At 39.4% G+C, this 24,708-nt stretch overlaps 1 protein-coding gene and 1 long non-coding RNA gene across 2 annotated transcripts in view; one reads left to right on the top strand and one right to left on the bottom strand.

Annotated features, from left to right (window-relative positions):
- Window positions 1-21,642, top strand: part of LOC134540463 (diacylglycerol kinase 1) — a 153,449-nt gene extending 131,807 nt beyond the window's left edge. Inside the window, exons 20-21 of the mRNA XM_063383230.1 lie at window positions 12,291-12,472; window positions 14,429-21,642. Coding sequence (XP_063239300.1) covers window positions 12,291-12,472; window positions 14,429-14,518 — 272 coding nt within the window. The 3' untranslated portion in view covers window positions 14,519-21,642. The remainder of the gene's footprint in view (window positions 1-12,290; window positions 12,473-14,428) is intronic.
- A 2,321-nt stretch (window positions 21,643-23,963) lies between these two features.
- On the bottom strand, window positions 23,964-24,708 carry LOC134540462 (uncharacterized). The gene is made up of 2 exons (XR_010076444.1): window positions 24,517-24,708; window positions 23,964-24,087 (listed from the first exon to the last, which is right to left on the bottom strand). It is a non-coding gene; the product is annotated as an uncharacterized LOC134540462 (long non-coding RNA).

Here is a 24,708-nt window from a genome sequence, read left to right as displayed (position 1 = left end):
TGCTGCTTAGTAGGCTCCACACACACACTTAAACGTTGGGCTGAATAAAACTGTGTAATAAATTAGATTTCTTAAATTGTGTGACTCTTCACTGGTAATGTTGACATAAGGTAAGTCACAGTTAGGTGTTATTTGATTGATATGGAACATACATAAATACACACTGGAGTAGGTGGACTTACAAATAACACAACACAACACTGTGAATATTAAATATAGAATTATTTTATTTCCAATGTAAAAACGATTTAAAAGATTTCAATCTTATTAATATATTTAATTATTATTCATATCCAAAACAACAACCTAATTTAACGGTGACATCATAGTAATTCAATAAAAGTTCAATTACCAGGAGTTATGTTGCGCACATTTAAATATTTTCAAAAGTCTTAATTCGGGTTCGTTGACACTACACAGTTTTTAATTAATGTTTTTTTTTAGGGAACTTAAATCAATTTACCTCGGCTAGATAGGTTCAAAATCATCGGCAGAGCTCAGAGCCTCTCATCTATAGGACCACTGAGTCTGTTAATTAATGTGTAAATTCGTAAAATTTATGTCCAAGTATTATTTAAATCCTCTATAAAGTCAATTTAATTCATGAAATCAATGTTTATAATAAGTTTCGGCGACGATGTGACGTAAAAACGGGAGTTTCGTGATTCGTGCATAAGATTAGGGCACAAAAAATCTGGGCACTTTTATTACTCACGTTAATCACTCCTATGATATTTATCTTTTTAGATAAATCCTATTTAAATGTTCTGAACTCCCTAATGGTTCATAATTATCATCCACTATCCGGGATGCCTGATGCTAGATAGCTAATTTTCAGGATTTAAATTCGCCGACGTCACGAAGTTGCCGCTCATTCAGCTGGCCATTGTAGAACTCTCTTTCTTACTAGTTTCCTCAAAATAACCAGTAAGACTCACTTTTAAATGGTGGCCCGTGATTGGCCAAAAGGACCGTTTCAGTTACCTAATTTCTTACCGAAAACGTAAACTCCGAACGCAACAATTGCGCGGATAACAAAATTTCACTTAAAATTCAAATACATAAATATTAAAATTAATAATTTACATAATAAAATTACGGCGTTAATTTTACCGTTTACAGTTTTCAAGTCCATTAGTCCTTAGAGGGGTATCAACAATACCTCGTTCAAATAGTCCGGTAAAAATCCAAAGAATCACTTTTCCATAGACATACATAACCAAATATTGCCGTTTCTGAAAATAAATGATATTATACATAGAGCAAACAAAAATAAAATAAATCGTAAATAATAATAAATAATTAAACTGTCAAAACAAACATGTTGCAGTACAGATTTTGCCGCCCTTGTCAATTACATTGAACAGTGCTCTTTGACCTGTTCAAAACGGTGCAATGTGATTGGCACTTCCCTTTCTCCGTCGCACAATACACAACACTCTTCGTTGCCTAGCAACGCGCGCACCAAACGACAAACAAAAAAAACAACTTGAGAGAGACTACCTCTCCTCGATTCGTTTTTTACCGTTGCGCGCCTGAAAATCGCGCCTTTTTAAACACTTTTTATCGGGTCGTCGCTGCTAACAGACCTGCGCGAAGAAGTTCACGGATTTTGCAGTGCAAAATCTTCGAAGGCTGGAACTGCTGCTGCTCTCCGACAGCTTCTGCCTTGAGCCGCTCCTGTTGAGAAGGACTCGGGAGGACTTACTTACTGTGAGTATGATTCACTAAAAGGATTCGAAGGGGTGCAATGTACACGTGAGTCAACAATAGGACGTTCTCCAGGTCACGTCACGGCAATGGGTCAACGTCCATCTGCGGTGATGACTGCATCCTTGCTGCGACTCCTCCTTCCTGCAGCGGACAGCGGCGTCGAGACGGCGCCTGTCCTCAAAACGACCAACAAACCTGGCCTGGTTCACCACGCGTCGACGGGGTCTGGCGTGGGGCGATGATGCTGTACCAGACAGCACGGCATCTGGCACTGCAGCTGACGTCATCAACTGCTGATGTGGCGGCGTCCAGCCGCCCTGCCTCACGACTACGCGCGAGACGGCGTCGTGGCGTCTGCGGTGCTGATTGCGTGGGGCGAGGTCACCACTTCCCACAAGGAAGCACTCGTCTATTCCCATCACTGTTAGGTACACAATCGTTGCGAACCGCACTACGTCTAGCTCACTCTGGTGTAACCTTCGCACCTGACTTAAGTATAGGTGTCCGGGTCTTAATCGATACCTTAATCACTATGTGCGTACTTGTACTCTTGCAAATACAAGTGTCTGCAGGCAATACAACTTGTGTACTTGCCGCGGAACACTATGACGTCACCGTTAAAACAAAAATATCTTAAATTAACCTTAAAATTCCTAGCTTAACATATAACATTCTCATTATTAACATCATTGTTAGAAAAAAAAAAAAATAAATACTATTAATTATTAAATCTCAATTCTTGCATAACAATGCCTGGTTATCAATATCCATTAAATTCAATATTAGTACTTTGCTTGCTACTAACATATCACATTGTTAGTTCGTACTTGATTAGTATGCATCACAGTGCATTTGCTTGTTTGTGTTCTCATTTCATGAGATTTCATACATTTCACCACAACATTTCATTATAGCATATCATTATTGGATATTAAACATCACATGTTTTGCTTTTCATTATAACATATTGATAGCTAACATAATTTATATTCATTACTCAATGTTTGTAACTTACATGTTTACATTTCATTATTAAAAATATTTGCATTTAACTATAGCATATTTAGCTTGCAGTTTACATTTGCATTTCATCACACTTGTTAACATTTCATCCAAGAATATATATCATATCATGTACATACTGACAATTAATAGTTCATTGTTATGTTTACATAGTACATACTAGCAATTGATCATATAATATAACATTTATATATAACTATATATATATAATAACATTTACATAACATACCATTAACCTTTCATTATGTTTACAAGTTATACAATCAAAATTTCATAGCATTTTTACACATTGTTTACATTATCTTCTCCTATACAGAGAAGTCGTTGGTTTACACAATTACCAACTTAGTAACTTTTTCAATTTCAGTCTGCTGTGCTCAGCTCAACAGCTGTAGAGGCTTTATCTTCCTCCTCTCATCTTCCATTACTGTGTTTTCATCCCGTAGCGGTCTCGCTGGGTTGAATAATGTTCACATTTCATCTCATCTTGGTTACTATCAGTAACACATGAGTCTTGTAATCTACTGAGGCTCCTGGCTTCAGTGTAGCTAAGGTTACTTTTACCAATCAGCTGTTTCACAAACATGCTGTATCAGGATAGCTTTCAACACATGGTATCACATGTTCAATATTTTTTTTTATTTCCTTTTAAGAAAATTTTCTTGCTTTTTCAAGTTTATAACTTCTGTTAGGCGAAGTTGATTGTGGACACTTGTTTGCCGGAGTACCTTCGCTTCTCGCGACAAAGGGCTTAGATCCTGAGTTTTTCAGATCCACATCCTCCGCTATTCTTCACATCATTCGAAGAATACTACTCAAGCAACTATGACAGTGCTGCGAGTGAATACTGTTGAAGTGACGTAATTTCCTTCTATAGGGGCTTCTCCCAATAAATTCTTAAAAATCATCGATTTCAAATTTCAGTGTTTTCATTTCATAAAATATCAATGCCTTGACATCCAAAGTTTAATAAACTAAATGTTTCAGCTAAATCTGATTGGATTTGTATGCGAAATGAGTGCATACTTTTCTAACCTGCATTCTGGGTAGAATGCAATCCTAAAGATCATTCTTTTCCCTAAATTCATCCCAGAAATGGTAATAAAATAGTGAAGTTTTAAAATCTTAGTGAGTTCTTCTATAAATATTAGAAAATTTAGTGATTTTCTATTTTTCATCATCAACATAACGACGCCTATTGGATTACTCAGCATCATCATTAAATCAAGGTAACCTGCATAATATTACTCTGCTTGTAGTTGCAAAGGGTTATGTGCTTTTAGAGATGCTTTGCATGCCAGTGTTTATATATGTCTACACAGCAGGATGGGGTATCATACCACCTAGTTACATCGACACTAAATAAGCTTAATTTCTTCTCGTTTGTTAGTACACAGTACATACAGCTTCACATAGGTATAGGCTAGTCTAATGTTGTATATATATGTCTTAGTGACATTTGAGTTCATACTCATACGAGGAATTGTGCAAGCCAACTGATACATAAATACAATACACATTGTACACAGGTAGCTTCACAGGCTACAATAACATCTGTATGGGTGGCATTTCACTTCACCTCAAATACAGCAATATAGCGGGAATTACACTTCCGCATAACCACAGGGTAAATATCTGCATAGGTGGCATTTTACTTCACCTTTACACAGAAACAAGCGGGAATTACACCTCCGCTTAACATTACAAATTACAGTGGCTGCACTACGCCTCACATGGCGTACTAGATCACATAATCACAGTGACATACACTTACTCCTCTGTACAGTTCAGATCCTTGGTCTGAAACTTACACTTAGACTGCTCTCAGCTGTTTATGGTACTACACCTTGTACCATCACGAGGCATTCGCAGCTTAGGTCGGTACTGCTTACATAGTAGTAGGGCTCTTGTATTCCCTTAACTGCGTTATATTATAACGGCCTACTGGTCGGCCTGTTGCTGGCTCTGCTAGTGCATAGCAATTCTCTTGTACTATGTCTGTGATGACATAAGGACCTTCAAATAACAAAAACAATTTCTTGGTTACATGTTCCCAGGCCTTGCTTACCGGAGTTGTTTTCTTCAGTACCTGGTCTCCAATTTTAAATTTTGCTAATTTTGATGCTGGTTTCCTCTTGCGTCTGATGTCAGCTTCTGCTGTCAACTTCCTCTTCACTAGAGCTTCTACCTCTTCTCCTGTAGGTAGTTTTTCCTCTTCATTAGGGGTGTGTTCACATCGGGGTAAATATTTCGGGTTGATCGCCACCGATCTATTCAGGCTCATGGCTTCTCCAGGGGTAACTCCAATAGAACCATGTACTGTATGGTTAATAACGCACTCTACATATGGCAACTTATCTCGCCATGATTGCTGCGAGTTATGGCATAGCGTACGTAACAGACTCCCTATTGACTTCATGAGTCTTTCCACAGGGTTACTTTGTGGATGCCGTACACTGATGGTTGTAGGTATTGCACCTAATTTCCTGACTCCTGTTTGCCACAAATCACTGGTAAACTGGGTACCTCTGTCTGACAATACCACTTTAGGTAAACCAATTTCTTCAACGAAAGTTTTTAATTTTTGCATAACTGCTTTTGCAGTTGGGTTCACAATTGCATATAATTTGGTGAATTTTGTGAAAACATCTTGCATCACAAAAACATACTTAACACCTCCCTTTGACTGTGGTAGGGGGCCAAATAAATCAACTGATAATAATTCCAATGGTGCTGTTGGAATGATTGGCTGCAATTCTCCATGCAGGCGTTGTCCAGGTGGTTTCACCTTCTGACATAGGTCACAGGCACTTGTGACCTTACTTACATAGCGTGACATGTTAGGCCAATACACTTGCCTCTTTAATGCTTCAATGAGCTTCTTGCTCCCTACATGTCCCAAGGCTACATGTAGTTCCCAGGTGATTGGTTGCCTCAAATCAGCTGGTATCACTGGTTTCCAGTGATCTTCGAAAATGCCTCTCTTCCTTGACTGGGCAAACAAAACATTTTCTGCTGACAAACAGAAATGTTGGTGAATTTTATTATCAGCTGACTGCTTCTGCAGCTGGTTGATGGTGTTTTTGCAGTACTCATCTGCCTGTTGTTTACATTTTATATCCTTCAGGATATCTCGGAGTTTAGGGTTGGTTTTAAATATTTCTGTGGATACTGGTGCCACTAAAATTCCTTCTGTCGTTTTGATGTAGATGGTGAACTTTCTTGTAGTTCATGCAGGCGACTTAGATAATCTGCAGTGGTGTTGGCAGATCCCTTGATATGATGTATATGAATATCATATTCCTGCAGTAGCAAAAACCATCTCGTAAGGCGGCTACCAAATAACTTGCCTGCCTTAAGGCATGTTAACGCCTGGTGATCTGTTAACAATTTCACTGTTTCTCCAAGTAGCAGGTCCCTGTACTTCTGGAGTGCCCATATGATGGCCAGAGCCTCTCGCTCTGTAACAGTGTAATTTCTCTCGGCTTGGTTGAGAGTACGACTAGCCATTGCTACAGTCTTTTCAATTCCATTTTCCTCCTGTGCAAGCTTACATCCTAGGGCTGTGTCAGAGGCATCTGTGTATAACAGAAATTCCTTCCCTTGGGTTGGATGGTAGATGACGTGTTCAGTCAGGAACAAGTTTTTCAAGCTGATGAAGGCTTGCTCGTGCTCTTCACTCCACATCCATGCCTGACCTTTCTTCAATAGGCTGAACAGTGGAACTGCACACTGTGCAACTTGGTTGGAGTATATCCTGTAAAACCCAATTATTCCAAGAAACGCTCTTAGCTGTTTCACGTTCCTCGGTGTAGGAAACTCTTGGATGTTCTGCAGCTTGTCTGGGGCTGTCTTAATGCCTTCAGGTGTGAGGATGTGTCCTAAAAAAGGTAATTCCTCTCTGCAGAAAACAGATTTTCTAATTTTCACAGTCATGCCTGCCTCTTGCAATTTGTGCAGTACAGTGGCAACATGCTGCATGTGCTCTTCAAAATTTGATGATGTTATTAATATGTCATCGACATACGCCCTTGCAAATCCCTGACACTCGGGTCCTAAGGTTGCGTCTAGACATCTCGTAAAGTCAGCCACTGCGTTACACAGTCCAAACGGCATAACTGTAAATACATACTGCTGATTCCTGAACAGAAATGATGTATATTGGCAGGAATTAGGCTCTAATGGTATCTGCCAATAGCCTGACGACAGATCCATGGTTGTGAGATACTTCACACCTTGATACAATCTTAAAATTTCTGCCGTTTGTATAGGACTTTCCCTGTCCTTGACTGTAATTTTGTTGAGCTCCCTAGCATCGAGACACAGTCTTACTGTCCCGTCTCGTTTACTCACACAAACTATGGGGTTAGCATAGGGGCTTGCTTCTCTCCTGATTACATTCCAATCAATCATAAGTTGTAGGTAGGCTGTGGCTTCCTGAACGTACTTCACCGGAATGGGATAGCATTTGCGGTGGTACGGTGCCTCCTCATTTATTTTAATTTTCGCTTGGTAGAATCTGTTTCTGCCTGGCTTGTCAGAAAATACTGACTGAAAATTGGCCAGTACACCAAACAGTTGTTGCAGCTGACTGGGTGATACACTCTTCACCTCCTGTAGTGACTGTCTTATGTCTTCAAGTGATGCCTGAAGTTGCTCACTTGCTTGTGCATTGTATATGTGCCTGTGCATAGGTTCACTGTACAATATTCCCACAAAATTTTCCCTCACATGCCACTTGCCTGTGAGTGTGACTGGAGTTTCACAGTCATTTGAATGAATTTCACATAGTTTAAAATCTATCACTACACCAAATTGTGATAGAAAGTCAGTACCTATTATTAGAGGTTTGGCTAGGCCTTTCACAACTAGTGCAGTCATGTCTTTTGGTCTGCCTAGGCCGTGTACTGTTATCAGTACCTGTCTGTTTACAATAGGGCTTGCCCTTGATGTCACTCCAATTATCTTGAGTGCTGGTACTGATATCTTGGGTAGTATTATACCTTGGTGTTCGAGGTAGTTCACCAACTCCTCACTGACACACGTGACTTCAGCGCCACTGTCAATTAATGCATCCACGTTGCATTCTTCAATTTTTAATGTCACATGTGGACAAACTGTACAAACTTGATGAACCCTATTTTCATCATTTTCATTATAGAGAAAGTCCCTTTCACTTTCTCTTAGCATAACAGTGCATATAAATTTATCGTAGCTGATGCAGCTGTAAATTGGAGTTTTGTCGTTATGTACCCCTGAGCCTGAATAGTGGGTTTCTGTTCGGGGCGATCCAACTGAAACCCGTTCTAGTTTAACGTGCCCTGGTTGGCACGTCCACCTGGAACACGTTGTTGTTGTTCTTTGTGGTTCCAATTACTTGGTCCTGCGACGCTGGACACTGCAGCCTTGAACTCGGCTGCTACCGGGTTCACTTCCCCTCTCTGGTAGTATGCAGCTTGATGTCCTGGATGCTGCGCCTGGAATGGTGGTGGAAATGTCGCGTTCTGGTAGCGTTGCTTGTTTCCAGAGAACTGGCTATTATGGGCTTGGCCGCCATGATTCTCTGTCGTCTGGGGGGAATAATGGTGGGGTGGCATTCGGGTTTCTTCGTGCCGGCCCTGGTATCGAGGTTCCTCCGTCTTGCGGTACTTCCTCGCGTACTCTCTCTCGTCTTCAGACGAGGATCTTGGGCGTCGGTCACGGGACTCCCTGGGAGGCCGTACTTCAGGCGAGTAGGAGCGGCGGCGGTTGTCGTTGCGGTCGTCCTTCCTCTTGCGCTGGTACATCTCTTCGTCGCTATGATAGTTCCTCGTATTTGACCACCAGGTCTTCCTCTTGTTGTAGGGGCCTTTGCGTTGGCTCATAGCGTACCGGCCATATGAGCTTTGCTCTCTGCCCTTGGGTTGCCACGTCATAGTGTGGACAGCTGCCTGACGGTTGTCCCTTGGCTTGTTGTCCCTGTTTTGCCAATAGTTATTCAGGGGTGGCTGGCGGTTCTGCTGGGGTACCCTCTCGTGGTCCTCCTTGGGTGCTGGCGTCCTGTCCATTTTCTCCAGCTTGTCGTAGTTCAGGAGCCTCTCTCTGAACTCTGTGACGTCTCGGTACGTCAGGCCGGACAACTGCTTTTGGTAGCGCAGCGGCAACTGAGTGAGTATTGCCGCTACGAACTCCTCGTCCGTCATGGGCAAGTCGAGGTATCTAGTTTTCTCAAACATTGTTGAGAGGTGGGCTTCCAGCGTTGTGCCCTTCCTGGGGTCATACCTCTCAGTATGGAGCTGGGCACGCAGATTGCTCTGAATGCGCAGACTCCAATACTGCTGGCGGAACATGGCCTGGAAGTGATTGTAGCTACTGGTGGTTGCACTCAGCATTTCCCACCAGTAGAAAGCCTGCCCTTTCAACGCACTGTTGAGGCATTTTAGTACCTCAGCCTCGCTGAGATTGAACGTGGCCGCATATTCCTCAAAGCGCTTCAAGAACCGTATAGGGTTCTCGGTAACCCTTCCTGAAAACGTGGGCATGGCCTCTGCCCAATGCTTGGCCGGGTGGTGGATCAGAGTAGCAGGGTCCATACTCGACGTGTTTACAAATGTCCTGCTACTTGGCCGATGAGTGATGGGGGTGACACGTGACGGTTCCTGGGGCAGGTGCTCAGTGTAGCACTCGGTGCCGCCCTGTTGCTTGCTTGTGGTGGGCCGTGTTGGAACAGTAGGTCCATGGCACTCGCTTGCCTGGGCCTGGCCTATACTACCAGCTGATGCAGCTGTAGGGCTCGGTTGGACAGATAGATTTTCAAACCTGTCCCTCAGCGTAGCTGTGGCCACCTCGATGTCACCAAGCCTACTCTCCAGGTGCTGGATGTGCTCACGCACCTCTTCCCTGGCGTTGGCCTGTCCTCGATGCTCGTTGGCCATCATGTTCCTCAGGGACGTGACGTGGGATTCCAACCCATCTACCCTGCTGTTGTATTGGGAGACCTGTTCGGCTATCTGCTGAATCTCCTCATGTTGTTGCAAGAGTCTAACCTCGATGCTGTGCTCGAGATTCCTTAGGCTGGCATTGTTCTGTTCCATGGCAGCATTGGTCTGTTCCAATCCAGCCCTCAACTCAGCCGTGAGATTGATGTTATTTTGCTGTAGTTTTTCAGTGAGAGCAGTGTTGTTTTGCTCTAGTTTTTCAGTGAGAACGGTGTTGTTTTTTTCCAATTTAGAGTCGTTCTGCTTCATCTGAGCATTTGTCTGCAGCAAGATCTGCATCAGTGACTCTAGTGTCACTGGTGGTGGAGTAGGAGTGCTATCCTGGGGTGCAATTGTGTGTAGGACAGTGTCATTTATGTTTTCCTGCTCCATGATTAGGGGAGATGTGAGCCGCCCTAACCTTTCCTCACAGGTGACTACAGGCGAATTCCCTGCAGATGATGAAGGATTCGACTCACTGCTTGAGGTTTGTGCAATAGCATACTCCTCCCGTACACTTCGTGATCTTTCTCTAAGAAAGTATTTGTTTTGTTCGTCGGCCATAGTGGTGTGCAAGGAAGTAATTGAAAAAAATAATGCGTTACACAAATAGTGCACTTGCACACAGTACTCGGATGGTACAGAATTTACACAAAAAAATTGTTGAGGTGTCCCTTAACCTCAAAATCGGCCCCACCGTATGGGCTCCAAATAAATATGTGCAGCTCTTTTCCCTCACGCACACACTTGCTATGTTGATATATGTATAGGCCCCACTTGGAGTGCCAAATAAATATGTGCGGGAACCTTCTTAGTTGTTTAGGCCCCGCTAGGGTAGCCAATTAAATATGTAGAGCTACTTTCGTGCTGCTTAGTAGGCTCCACACACACACTTAAACGTTGGGCTGAATAAAACTGTGTAATAAATTAGATTTCTTAAATTGTGTGACTCTTCACTGGTAATGTTGACATAAGGTAAGTCACAGTTAGGTGTTATTTGATTGATATGGAACATATATAAATACACACTGGAGTAGGTGGACTTACAAATAACACAACACAACACTGTGAATATTAAATATAGAATTATTTTATTTCCAATGTAAAAACGATTTAAAAGATTTCAATCTTATTAATATATTTAATTATTATTCATATCCAAAACAACAACCTAACTTAACGGTGACATCATAGTAATTCAATAAAAGTTCAATTACCAGGAGTTATGTTGCGCACATTTAAATATTTTCAAAAGTCTTAATTCGGGTTCGTTGACACTACACAGTTTTTAATTAATGTTTTTTTTTAGGGAACTTAAATCAATTTACCTCGGCTAGATAGGTTCAAAATCATCGGCAGAGCTCAGAGCCTCTCATCTATAGGACCACTGAGTCTGTTAATTAATGTGTAAATTCGTAAAATTTATGTCCAAGTATTATTTAAATCCTCTATAAAGTCAATTTAATTCATGAAATCAATGTTTATAATAAGTTTCGGCGACGATGTGACGTAAAAACGGGAGTTTCGTGATTCGTGCATAAGATTAGGGCACAAAAAATCTGGGCACTTTTATTACTCACGTTAATCACTCCTATGATATTTATCTTTTTAGATAAATCCTATTTAAATGTTCTGAACTCCCTAATGGTTCATAATTATCATCCACTATCCGGGATGCCTGATGCTAGATAGCTAATTTTCAGGATTTAAATTCGCCGACGTCACGAAGTTGCCGCTCATTCAGCTGGCCATTGTAGAACTCTCTTTCTTACTAGTTTCCTCAAAATAACCAGTAAGACTCACTTTTAAATGGTGGCCCGTGATTGGCCAAAAGGACCGTTTCAGTTACCTAATTTCTTACCGAAAACGTAAACTCCGAACGCAACAATTGCGCGGATAACAAAATTTCACTTAAAATTCAAATACATAAATATTAAAATTAATAATTTACATAATAAAATTACGGCGTTAATTTTACCGTTTACAGTTTTCAAGTCCATTAGTCCTTAGAGGGGTATCAACAATACCTCGTTCAAATAGTCCGGTAAAAATCCAAAGAATCACTTTTCCATAGACATACATAACCAAATATTGCCGTTTCTGAAAATAAATGATATTATACATAGAGCAAACAAAAATAAAATAAATCGTAAATAATAATAAATAATTAAACTGTCAAAACAAACATGTTGCAGTACATGCCGGGTAAAATGCTGCGTAGTCCTTCCTGTAGACCTTGGTCGAGTCCTTGCCGACATACTCAATCCGATGGTGCCATCTAGAGAGGCGATCTCCAGAGCCAGACGGTATCCAATGCACGAGTGCATCCTGGGGGCAGAGGCACAATTGGAACGGAAAAGACCCTCTCTGAGGGGGCAATACTTGGTGTCCCTCGATGGCCCGGCTTGCGTAACATCAGCACCCACAAGCAAGCAAGTTTTTTTAAAAGAACCACAGCTATGGTTCACAGAAATTGTCGATGAATTAGTTCTCCAAAGAATGTTGCTTCATTTTGGGTGTATTTGATCAGTTTGATAGCGGTGTCCTGTCGGTGCGACGGGACATCGGGTGTGCAGTGTGGTGACGGGTGTGACGCAGACATCGGCGACAAGCTGATCGAGGTGATCGGGCTGGAGAACTGCCTGCACATGGGCCAGGTGCGCACGGGCCTGCGCGCGTCCGGCCGCCGCCTGGCGCAGTGCTGCTCCGTCCTCATCCGCACCAAGAAGAGGTTCCCCATGCAGATCGACGGCGAGCCCTGGATGCAGCCCCCCTGCACGGTCAGCCCCCCTCGCCGCCCTCGTGTGTGTCGGCCGCCCCAGTCCCCACCGTCATGGCCATGAGCCGAGAGCAACTGCTCACACTTTGTTGTTTCATTCGGGTGGAATTTTCGCTAAACTCCAGAATTTAAAAACGAAACTTAGAAAACTTACTATCTTTCCAAACTACAATCATAAAATCAATAGCGAAAATTTTTTGGATGAAGCAACGATGAAAACAGATTGCAATTTTTTGGGAGAAACTGGAGCACCCGAGAAAGCCCACCGGCTTGGAACAATGGTTTTTCTCATACTGCCATCAAAATCACCCTCTCATTTAAAGTTTTATTAACGAACCTGCTTACCTGTAAAGCCAGGTGAAAGATTTGACTACAAGAAAATTCATAACATTTAGTACATAAGTACTACTGGTATCATTAAGTTTAGTACATAAGTAACTTGTGTACGTACTTGAATCATGAATCCAACGGCTTGAAGGCTGAAAATGCTGGTAATCAATTTCAATAACCAGAGTGGATATTTAAAATTGATTTTTAACTGATGTACCCTTTTCAGTAGCAAGATTGTATTGCGATTTAAAATTTTAGACTTGCTTTCGGGAAATCCCGGGATAGAATTTCTGTCCCTCCACCCGTCTGGCGTGGTTTCGCGAAATCCTGCCGGGAAAATGCTAGGAAGTCCTTACTGTAGACCTTGGTTGAGTCCTTGCCGACATACTCTATCCGATGGTGCCATCTAGAGGGGCAATCCCCAGGGCCAGACTGTCTCCAATGCACGAGTGCATCCTGGAACAAAAAATACCCTCTCTGAGGGGGCCCGTTTGCGCTTGCAATATCGTAACTGTGGAATTGAAATTATAAAATTTATTCCATGGAAACCCTCCCCCCGCCCCGTTACCACCCTGGGATTCCGACCTAATTTTGTCCATGCATAAGGGTACTCTTTTAGTTGGGTGAAATTGCAAGTTTATTGCTTATAGAATTCATATGAAACCATAAAAGTTATGCGATGCGTGCAGGTAAAGTTAATGTATTTTTTTATTTGTGGGGTTTGAAAAATTATACGTTCAGTAACGTGGGGAGGCTCGACAAAATGATTTGCTCGTGGACCCTTTTTTTTCTCTCAGCTGCTTTCAATTCACAATTTTTATCAACGCCACTAGTGTTTCTTTGAATCCTAGAAAATAAAAATGTTATACCTCTACCCATACTTTCGAAGCAAACAGATTATGCACCATCAGTTAGGTAGAAATGCAGTTGGTTTACCAACCGCTTGGAAGTGAAGCCACTTTTGATGTGCAAACATCTCAGCTCCCGGTATACGGCATTCGGTAGGAGTAATTTCCTGAAAATGGAAAGGAAATACGAGACAACGGTACTGCGTCTGCGCAGAAGTCTCAGGAACTTCGAAAAGATGTGTCGCAAACCTTTTCTTTTACCCTTCATTACAAAGAGGTACCGATACATATTGTATGTGGAGACCTTTCAACTTGCATTATCTATAAATACTAATAATGAAATATGGGCTGTGGCCCACCTAATAATAAAATTGGGGCTGTGGCCCACCTAATAATGAAATAGGGGCTGTGGCCCACCTAATAATAAAATATGGGCTGTGGCCCACCTAATAATGAAATAGGGGCTGTGGCCCACCTAATAATGAAATAGGGGCTGTGGCCCACCTAATAATGAAATAGGGGCTGTGGCCCACCTAATAATAAAATTGGGGCTGTGGCCCACCTAATAATGAAATAGGGGCTGTGGCCCACCTAATAATAAAATATGGGCTGTGGCCCACCTAATAATGAAGTATGGGCTGTGGCCCACCTAATAATGAAATATGGGCTGTGGCCCACCTAATAATGAAATAGGGGCTGTGGCCCACCTAATAATGAAATAGGGGCTGTGGCCCACCCGGGAAAGGCAGTCGATGCACGGGAGTCGTGGCTGGTTGCAGATCAGCATCACCCACAAGAACCAGGTCCCGATGCTAATGGCGCCGCCGGCCGAGAAGGGCCGAGGGCTGTTCAGCTTCCTGAAGAAGTGAGTCCGGGCCACCGACCCACCGACCCAACCCTGGGCCCGCCGGGACTGCAGTGGTGACGACGGGGCTATTTTTATACTGTATCATTGTTGAAACGAACATGTGTTTTGTTATTGTTGAGTACTGTTGATGTAGTTTACGAGGGTAGAGTTGTTTATTTTTTACAAGTTCCTGGGTATCAGTTTTGCAAACCTGCAAATTGTTTTCGCGGTCGGAACATTAGCTGCGAGTACTTTTTCCTCTCGCATGCTGTGCTTAGTGCTTCAGATATAAACAAACCGATCAAACTTAAGAATGGCCATTAATGCAAAAACCAAACCCCTTGACTTGACTGCATGGATCAGCTGTCCCAACTGTACACATTCCTTTTTTATTGGTTTATTTTGTCAAATTAAAAAAACAATTCAATCAGAAAAGTGAATATAATAAACTAACTTCTCAGACTTAGATTGCTACTCTGTTGGTATCGGACTAAATGACCCCAACTTATCTTAAATATTTGAAATGTCAGTTTGCCAATATTTTGTTTTTCATGAGTCAGTATGCCAAACCTTAGCTGTTTCCTTACACTGTTACTATGGCATAAACTCAAAACGTAATACGACCAGCTATTCTCCAAAATGGAATGAACACAAGTATTCATCAACATATTCATTGTTTAGTAAGGAAGTTGTTTTCATTAGTTATTAAAACATTAAGATGTTGATATGGATTCTTCTATCTAAATGTAACCTTTGTGCATGTTTGTGAAACAATTTCATGTCCAAGTACCGTTGTTTATGTAATTTTTTTTTGTATTCTTTTTAGGTCTTAGACAATTACAATTGTAAAAATACTTTTTAGTAGTTAAAGAGAATCATTTAAAACTTTCGAACATTTAGTGAAATTTGGTCATGTAATTGTTTTTAAAAACAACGTAGCTAACTTATTTTTTCAATATAATGGGAAAAAATTCAATGAGAACTAAAAAATATCTAAAATGAAATTTGAAGAGAATTTGAACTAATAAAATGGTTGTTAACTCACTCATTCGTGAAAAGTATATAAAAAGTTTATACGAGGGACTTTCAATAATTAAAGAGACAAAATGATGTAAAAATGAAACAGTTTGTACGAGGAGTTTTGGATTTTCATGGCATCACATGGATGAGCTGAGAACAGCTGACGGATGAAAATCTCAATAATGTATTTAATGATGGCGTGTCCTCTTGAAGTTTCCTTATTAGTTGAACAACGTTCAGTGATCCAAGTTTTTTTTTTTTTTTTTTTGAGTGGAAAGCTAAAATTATAAATTACAGTATGGTGAAAGTTGTATGAAGTTGTAAATTTACACAAGTTTTTTCTACATCAATTTGTCTCTTAAATTATTGAATGACCCTCGTATGTTCCTCTCAAATGCTTATTATTATTATTATTATTATTATTAGTATTTTATATTTAAAGGGTTTATTGCTTTTTGCGACAAAGTGTGAAACGTGTTTTTCATCAGACATGTTAAAAAAAACTCAATTTTAATGTTTCAGTATTCTTTGAAACTTGAGGAAAACAAATTGAAGAGCATAAAAACTTGTCATCATTTAAATGTTTTAGATTCAAAATTCACAAAAAAAATAGATTGAATATTGAAGAGCATGAATAATAAAAATTAAAGTATGTTGTTGGTGTTTTTAACTAATTTAAACTGAATTATAATGTTAGTATCACTGCAGGTCTGTGTGTTACAGCCTGTGGTAGGTTTTCGAGTGTCATGAGCATTGTAATTTATTAAAATTATTGTGATGGAAAGTAGAATTTTAAAATCGCAATCAAACTGTTAAAAGAATTAATTTCTGCAACAAAGCTCTCTAAACGCTCAGAAAATGCCAAAAGGTATTATTTAAATTCCAAGCACAAATATCTGCGCAGTGGCCAATCTGAGGAATATACTTGAGTCAACGTATAAATATTTTGACATCATTTTTATAGTGCAACATCCACTTAGAAAATTTCAGTTTGATATTTAAATGGCTCATCACAGTTGTACGTACAAATTGAGCTTTGAGCTCGGTCACACACCAGTGCTGGTTAATCCATTTTCTCGCCGCTGCTATCGTTTGAAGTCTTTTCCTGTCAATTTATCTCGATTCGATAGCTTTCTTGCTAGTTTTCTTTTAGCGCCAAATTTTGGTTACCTGACATTTACCAAGTGTTATCTAATAGCGGTAAAATTACACAATGTTTAAAGTTTTGATCTCTTGAGTCAAAGCTTGGAAATAATGTGTAGTAAAGTTCAGAAGATTTAAAAGAGAAAAAAAAGCTACTTATGGTTACAAACTTACAAGAGCAGTCCTTAAAAAATAGCAATTACAATAAATTTTTTTTAAAAAATGTTGGCGAGTCTTTCAGCACTCGCCAGAGATGTGTAACATCTAACCTCATAAACGATGAGCAAATTCATGTGTTCTCATGTTGCAAATAAACTTTTAATACAAAACTCACAGTCTAAATTTAATGCATAATTATTTAAAATAATGTTGAGCATGAAAAACTATAAAACCTTTTTCCCTTTTTAAAAAAATAACTATAATCATGTTCAACAAGCTTGCGTCCTTGAGGTTATACTTATTTAGGTGTGTTGAAGGTTCAGTTTTAGTGTGCCCCAGAAATGCAATGAAATAAGTGCTCATTACACAATGGACGTTTAACAGGTTGAAAGCCAATGGGCATTCATGCATAAAACTGCTATAGCCACCAGCTGAAGTTGTCAAGATGGCTGACCCAGTTGTGGCAACATGCAGCCGTATATATTAACTTTCGGGAACATCGTGAGATGTACTAAGCGTATTGGTGTGCCAAATTAAAATTTATGATAGTGTAAACTATCCTGGAATACATTTTGTAAACTTACAAACCAAAAACTAGTATACAATTTGTTGCGCTTAGAAAATAAAAGTGTATGCGTGGAGTCTGTGTGTGACAGAAGTGATACTTCTTGCTTATAACATTATTAGGTACAGGAAACATAATTCCCTTTGGCTGAGATCGCAGATATAAAAGAAATGTATGCAAGTATGTGAGCGCTAAATTATTCTATTGTGCAAGTATGCAAGTCTGCAAGTGTGCAAGTATGCTGCAACATTTCTACCTCTCCCCTGCCGGTTCCCCCACCACGTACCTAGCTATTCCCCTCGTGCGATCGGAATTTTCTTAACGCTTGAAAATTGCAGCTCCGTCAGCAAAGAAGTTTCAATTAAAAGAAAAAAAATAATTAATATTTTTTACGTACAACCGCTTGAGTTTTTGTGTAAGCTTGTAATTTTTTTGTAAATTCCAGATCTTGGCATATACTTGTGAATGTCCTGGTGAAACAGAGCGTGTGGAGAGCATTTTGGGAGATAAATTCTCTAAGAAGCCCGTGAGTTTTTTTTTTTTTTCGGAGTTTGTTGCAGTTGTCGGGAAACCTCCTAGCCTACCGCCTTTCAGCAGCAAATGGAGCATTACAAAATGTGTGGGCGTCGCTTTACTCCAGCTTTTACCTCAGGAAGCAACTTAGTAGGTAATACATTTCTTTGCAAATGAGAGACAGTGTAACATAAAAGCTTTGCATGTCAGTTGAAGATTACGTAATGTGCTATTTAAATAGTCTCGGGATTGTTACGTACACCATTTTGAATTTTACGCTTCCGTACTTTAAAAGTTATAATATAATATAAAGTATTTCTTTTTTAAGATTTTAATGATAATATGACTGTAGTTTTTATACAGTATTAAATAAAAGCTTCAAAGTGAAGACAAAGGGTCTTAGATAAACATATACGTAAGAATATATTGCAGTTGTACTTACATATCTGTGTTTATATTGAAATGAAATCCTGACACCAAAAGTAAACATAGTTACAGAAATAGAGGCTATTTGTGCATTAAATAATACATTATAGATTTACAAGAAAACAGTTTCTCTCATTTTACAATTTGTTCTTACAACAGTTGTTTATAACTACTTGCTATTATTATGACATAAAGTGTGTGTAAGGTGTTGTGAGATTTGAGATTTTCTGTCTCGTGTGTGCATGAATATGAAAGAAAATATTTTGAGAAGCGCAGTGAGGCAAACTGTTAACTAATGTCTGAAATGTGTAAAAATACTGTTATTGAAGTTTTAAAAGGAAGCTGTCGTATTGTATTGCAAATGTTTCGCTTTATTGATGTTTTACTCAAACTGTACTTTTCTGGTATGGTTTTATTTATGTATTATGTCTGCATTTTTCAGTGCAAATATTTAAGTAATTGAACATTATGTTAAAAATTCTGGGTGAAAAAAAGCAAGCATTCTGCATCATCAAAATAAAACTCTTGAATTTAAAATCTCTTTCTGCGTTAACTCATAATATTCATAATTTATCATTTACTTTTGTAATTTTACTAGCAACAAAATTTAAGCATTTGTAATTTTATATTTGCATTTCTGTACAATTAAACTCTGTTTTTGAATATAAAGCTGCATAGGATTAATGCAAAAATTCTTATTCCTGCCATCATTCACAATTCATACAACAAATATTAATACATTTTTACGTTAATGGACATGTTAAATGACTAATAACAATAAGTAATAATATTATACTGATAATGCATTGAGTCACATGTGAATATATTCTATCATACATATCACTGAATAATTTAGTTTATACTTTGTGAGACATAGTTGAAAGAAATTTTAAAGTGATTGTCATCAATATCCTAAAGAAAATTAAATTCTGCAAGCAAGCACTCGCTTCAAATAACATCTTTGGGTAAAATCAACAAAAGCTATTCAGTAAATTGTATAGTCTTCCCTTAAACTATGAAAAATGAAAGCCTTTATAAAAATTAATGTATATTAAAATGAGTTAGTTTAAAACCTGCAGCATGGGCTAGGCTTTCACACACCCTATATCTTGGCTTTCACCCGCCCGATCCAGCGAGACCTTGAGGCTTTCACCCGTCTAATCCAGCGATACCTTAGCTTTCACCCGCCCGATCCAGCGAGACCTTGAGGCTTTCACCCGTCTAATCCAGCGATACCTTAGCTTTCACCCGCCCGATCCAGCGAGACCTTGAGGCTTTCACCCGTCTAATCCAGTGATACCTTAGCTTTCACCCGCCCGATCCAGCGAGACCTTGAGGCTTTCACCCGTCTAATCCAGCGATACCTTAGCTTTCACCCGCCCGATCCAGCGAGACCTTGAGGCTTTCACCCGTCTAATCCAGCAATACCTTAGCTTTCACCCGCCCGATCCAGCGAGACCTTGAGGCTTTCACCCGTCTAATCCAGCGATACCTTAGCTTTCACCCGCCCGATCCAGCGAGACCTTGAGGCTTTCACCCGTCTAATCCAGCGATACCTTAGCTTTCACCCGCCCGATCCAGCGAGACCTTGAGGCTTTCACCCGTCTAATCCAGCGATACCTTAGCTTTCACCCGCCCGATCCAGCGAGACCTTGAGGCTTTCACCCGTCTAATCCAGCGATACCTTAGCTTTCACCCGCCCGATCCAGCGAGACCTTGAGGCTTTCACCCGTCTAATCCAGCGATACCTTAGTTTTCACCCGCCCGATCCAGCGAGACCTTGAGGCTTTCACCCGTCTAATCCAGCGATACCTTAGCTTTCACCCGCCCGATCCAGCGAGACCTTGAGGCTTTCACCCGTCTAATCCAGCGATACCTTAGCTTTCACCCGCCCGATCCAGCGAGACCTTGAGGCTTTCACCCGTCTAATCCAGCGATACCTTAGCTTTCACCCGCCCGATCCAGCGAGACCTTGAGGCTTTCACCCGTCTAATCCAGCGATACCTTAGCTTTCACCCGCCCGATCCAGCGAGACCTTGAGGCTTTCACCCGTCTAATCCAGCGATACCTTAGCTTTCACCCGCTCGATCCAGTGATACCTTAGCTTTCACCCGCCCGATCCAGCGAGACCTTGGTGTTCACTTGTCTAATCCAGCGAGTCCTTGGCCCGGTCCAGCAACACAGAAATGTGGCCGTCCCTCCCCAAGAAGCAATTAGAGATTGTCACGGGAATGCGACGGAACTTGCTGTTTGTTTCGTTTCAAACACAAGCCATGTCTCTGTCAACATTTCTTTTCTGAACCATGCAAGTCTTGCACACTTTAAAAGATTGCTTTTATTTTTTTCTTGTTTGAAATAAATTGGCAGTTACATTGTAGCATATTGTCTAATTAAGTATACTTTTAATAAGTTTATTTATTTTTCTACTCTATTAGTCTACCTGGATTTTACTTTTCATTTATTTCAGTTGAGTAGAGTCATTTTTAACATTAAAAAGCATTGGTAATTTTCCCCCTCCAACAGTACCGGTACGAATGTTAATATGAATAACCATATAGCTCCAGAATAGTAAGTTAGCAGACCATCCACATTATTGGCTCACAAATCATAGAATGCAACATTCATTTAGACAGAGTGAATTCAACTGTAGGAGTTTTTTTTTTTTGTCAATTTGGATTCCCATCGCAATTTTTTTTAAGTATCTACACATAAATTTTTTTGTTCTTTTGCAACACCTTGACAGAATATAATTTCAAAATATGTACTATACAAACTCTCGCTATGCTACACAATGTACAATCTACTGTCCAGTATTAAATTTTTAACATATTTAAAGTTACCTTAAGAGATTATACATTAATGCAACTGTATTGTATTCAAGAATGTCTCATTTCTGAGGTCATCTTATGTTCAAGCATTTTATATATTAGAGAATTTTAGTTTTTGTTTTAAATGCTAACTCATTGATTATGATGTTAAACTGAAGAACAAATGGCATTGAAAATTTCAAATTAAACATCATTAATCATGATTTTTCCTGCAACTTATATTTTTAATATTTTTATTCGTAAAATTGAAATAAATATATTTGTTGAACTATGCCTGTGTACTATCTAGTCAGCTCTAAGTTGTGTGAAATGGACAACTGTCTGCAATGTACAATAAATTTAGTATAATTACTTATAATTTATTATATATTTTGTAGGCGATGGTCTGCTTGAAATTGTGTATTTTGTACCACCTCTGTTAATGTCATTATGATCAAAATGCATAAAATTGTATATTGAATTGTTCTGCATATAAATTTACTGTTAAATAAACCCTTAAGTACTTATTTATCATAAATTTTTCAACTGCTTTACTCAACTTGCAAGGTACAAATAATAAAAACATGTTTTGTTCATTTGTGTATGCAGGTTGTGTTCCAGTTGGTTTGGAACTTGATGATTGGTAAGTCTGCAACTCTAAAGCTTTGACAACTTGCATCGCTGCTGGGAACTGCAGTGCGGGTTTAATAAAAACGGGAAATAATTGTAAAACATGAAGACAGCTTGGCACCGGGGTCATTACCGCAGGACGGTGGGCGTGCGTCGTGTGTTGCCGTGTGGTTCTAGCGGCGCCGACGACTCGGGCCCAGCTAGAACTCTTCACTAAGGACGTGACTTAGCCCAAGTGTGGCAAAATTTGAGACAAGACCCCTAAAGTAACACCTTATGCCATAGGTGTACCCATGAGGGGTGTTTTGGGGGGTTCACCCCCCCCCTACCCCCTGAAAAGAAGTCAAGAAGATTGTGAAGCTCGTTGTCTGAAGTTTCGCACCAAACAACGAGAGAGATGTCGTGACCGAGCAGCCCAGTTGGTGAGCTAATTTAAACAAAGTCGAATCACTGTGATTGGTTCGTGACTGGTCGGTTTTAATTCTCAAATTGTGGTGATAGTTCCATGGACTAATCAGAACAGCTCGACTTAGGGTGGCGAACTAAACCTTGCTCATGCATTTTTATTTCATCATTCATCACACTTTTGGTCATTCATTCTCGTCCAAGAATTTTGAAATTGATTTTTCTAGATCAGATGGAGACAATCCAAACAGTCTAAGTTATTATGGCAAAGTGTTTTTTTTTATATTTAATTTTATTGTGCTTAATTGATTGAAAATTTGTATAGTACCAATTCGTTGTTTGAACCACAAATATTTAACAAATTGAATGTATATCTAAATTTAAAGGCTCCTTCAAACACATGACTGAAGGAAATTAGATGCACTAGGTCTAATTTATGACTTAAGTAGCTAAAAAAACTATATTTGCACCAAAAATAATACCAAAGTGGTTTATATTCCATTATTCATACATGTACCACTTCAAATTTTTGAAATAGGCATAGGACAGTAAAGCTAGCAAACAATTAAAATATTGAACTACATATTGTGAATCACAAAAACTGCTTCCCCACCGTCTGTATTGCTGGCAGTGTCCCTGTCACTTGAACATCCGACAGTTATTATTGTTATTATTATTATTATTATTATATAAATTATAATTCCAATTCTCCTGTCACTGTTCACATAGTTCCCTTCAATATTGTACTCGTGCTTGCAACACTATTCTCATTTGCCCACAAAACAGCTGATTAGCAACTCCTCACACAATTTGTTTTTATCATCAAGCGATGAAGAGATTCTTTCGCCGATTTAATCTGTGGCGTGTGTCCGTGCCAGCTCACTGGGGTTCCATTCAGCGAGTATGGAGGCAGACGAATGACAGCATGGCCACATTACGTGATTAACACATCTGTTTGAAATTGTTTTGTTTCTGGCACATGTTTTACTAAAAACATAAGACTTTCTTTCGTCACTGTTGAAGAGAATGAACAGTGGTGTTTGTCGGCCAATTTCGGATGTATTGTATTAAGAATGATTCAGCTGTACGTTATGATGACTGCTGTTGTCCAAACTAAACACATATTCGGAAAATTAGCAGTCATTTACTTTTCACCTGCATTGAAAAGTATTTAAAATTCATATGGTGTTGGCAGTCTCCAGATTTCTGTTTTTAATTTAAAATAAATAATAGGTAAACCATTCGGAACAAAGCCTTCTTCTCCACCTGCATTCACAATAATTAATCGCAAACTTTTCCATTGGATTCTGTGATGCCTATTTCCGTATCTGACTGCCGACAAGAACTTAGCTGTGTGTAGCTGGACGTGACTATACTTAAGTTTCATATCATTGCAACAAACAGGTCTGAGTTCAAAGTTTATGTTAGCATTTCAGGTTTAAAATATTTGTGTTGTTAATTTTCTCATAATATTATGAATTAATAGGCACTTTGTTCCCAGTATACACCACCTTATGGCAGCCTCCATATACACTGACATAGGGAAATGCTCAAATCACGATTTCATAGCATAAATCCTACATGATGGGGAACAAAGATATTTAGATTATAGTAAGTACACAAGTAGACTAACAAATTTTGTACATCATAATTGTTTAATCAAGTTGTTATTGATGAATAGCAAATTTTTTAAACCATAAATTAAAATATTATCTTTACATGGTATTCATTTAAATGGTATTGTTACTTCCCCCCTATTGATGACAGAGTGGTGAGAAGAAGGAATTGGTTAGCAGCAGTGAGTTCCCAGTGTCTTAATAGGCACATTTATTATAAAAAATTCAGATCACAAATATTATTTGCTTGTAAGCACAGGGTACAATAATAATTCTTGGATAGACTAGAAGTGTGCTCGTAATGCATCTGCAATCAGAAAACCAGCATTAAGAATAGTCTTAATACAAATTTATACAGTACCCTTATACCCTTAATGGCTAGTCTATAGGTAATGCCTCTTTTGCATTGAGCTCAACACAGCATGCCTTGGTTACGCAGCAGTGTATGTATGCCTACACCGTCAAAAATACAAGTATAAAAGGAGCAGAAAAAATACTGAAATTACTTAAAAAGAATTAATGGTTTAGCAAAAGCCTCAAAAAAATTATATAAGGCAATCGCTCATGTTACCAGTAAAACCCTAAATATTAACATCATACCATCACTACATTACACAAATATTAAAACCAATAATATTTCAGGCTGTATAAATTAAAAATATTCTATGCAAAATAATTTATATATTTATACAAAGTATTATATACAAAACAAAACATAAGAAAAATATTTACAAACTTTCCACTGTTCATTCTGGCATACCGACCACGAAACCCTCAATATCTATGATAGTATAGTTTGCGACACACTGTGTCGCAGTGTGCCGAGCGAGTGACATTAGTACTTTATTTACTCTATGGTCACAAGAATCTAGCGGCAGCAACGCTACTTTCTGCAACTGGCTGCAAGTGCCACACCGCTCACGCTCGT

Source organism: Bacillus rossius, chromosome 16 (genome assembly GCF_032445375.1).
Source record: "Bacillus rossius redtenbacheri isolate Brsri chromosome 16, Brsri_v3, whole genome shotgun sequence".
Taxonomy (NCBI): domain Eukaryota; kingdom Metazoa; phylum Arthropoda; class Insecta; order Phasmatodea; family Bacillidae; genus Bacillus; species Bacillus rossius.
This window is presented reverse-complemented; position numbering and strand designations above follow the sequence as displayed.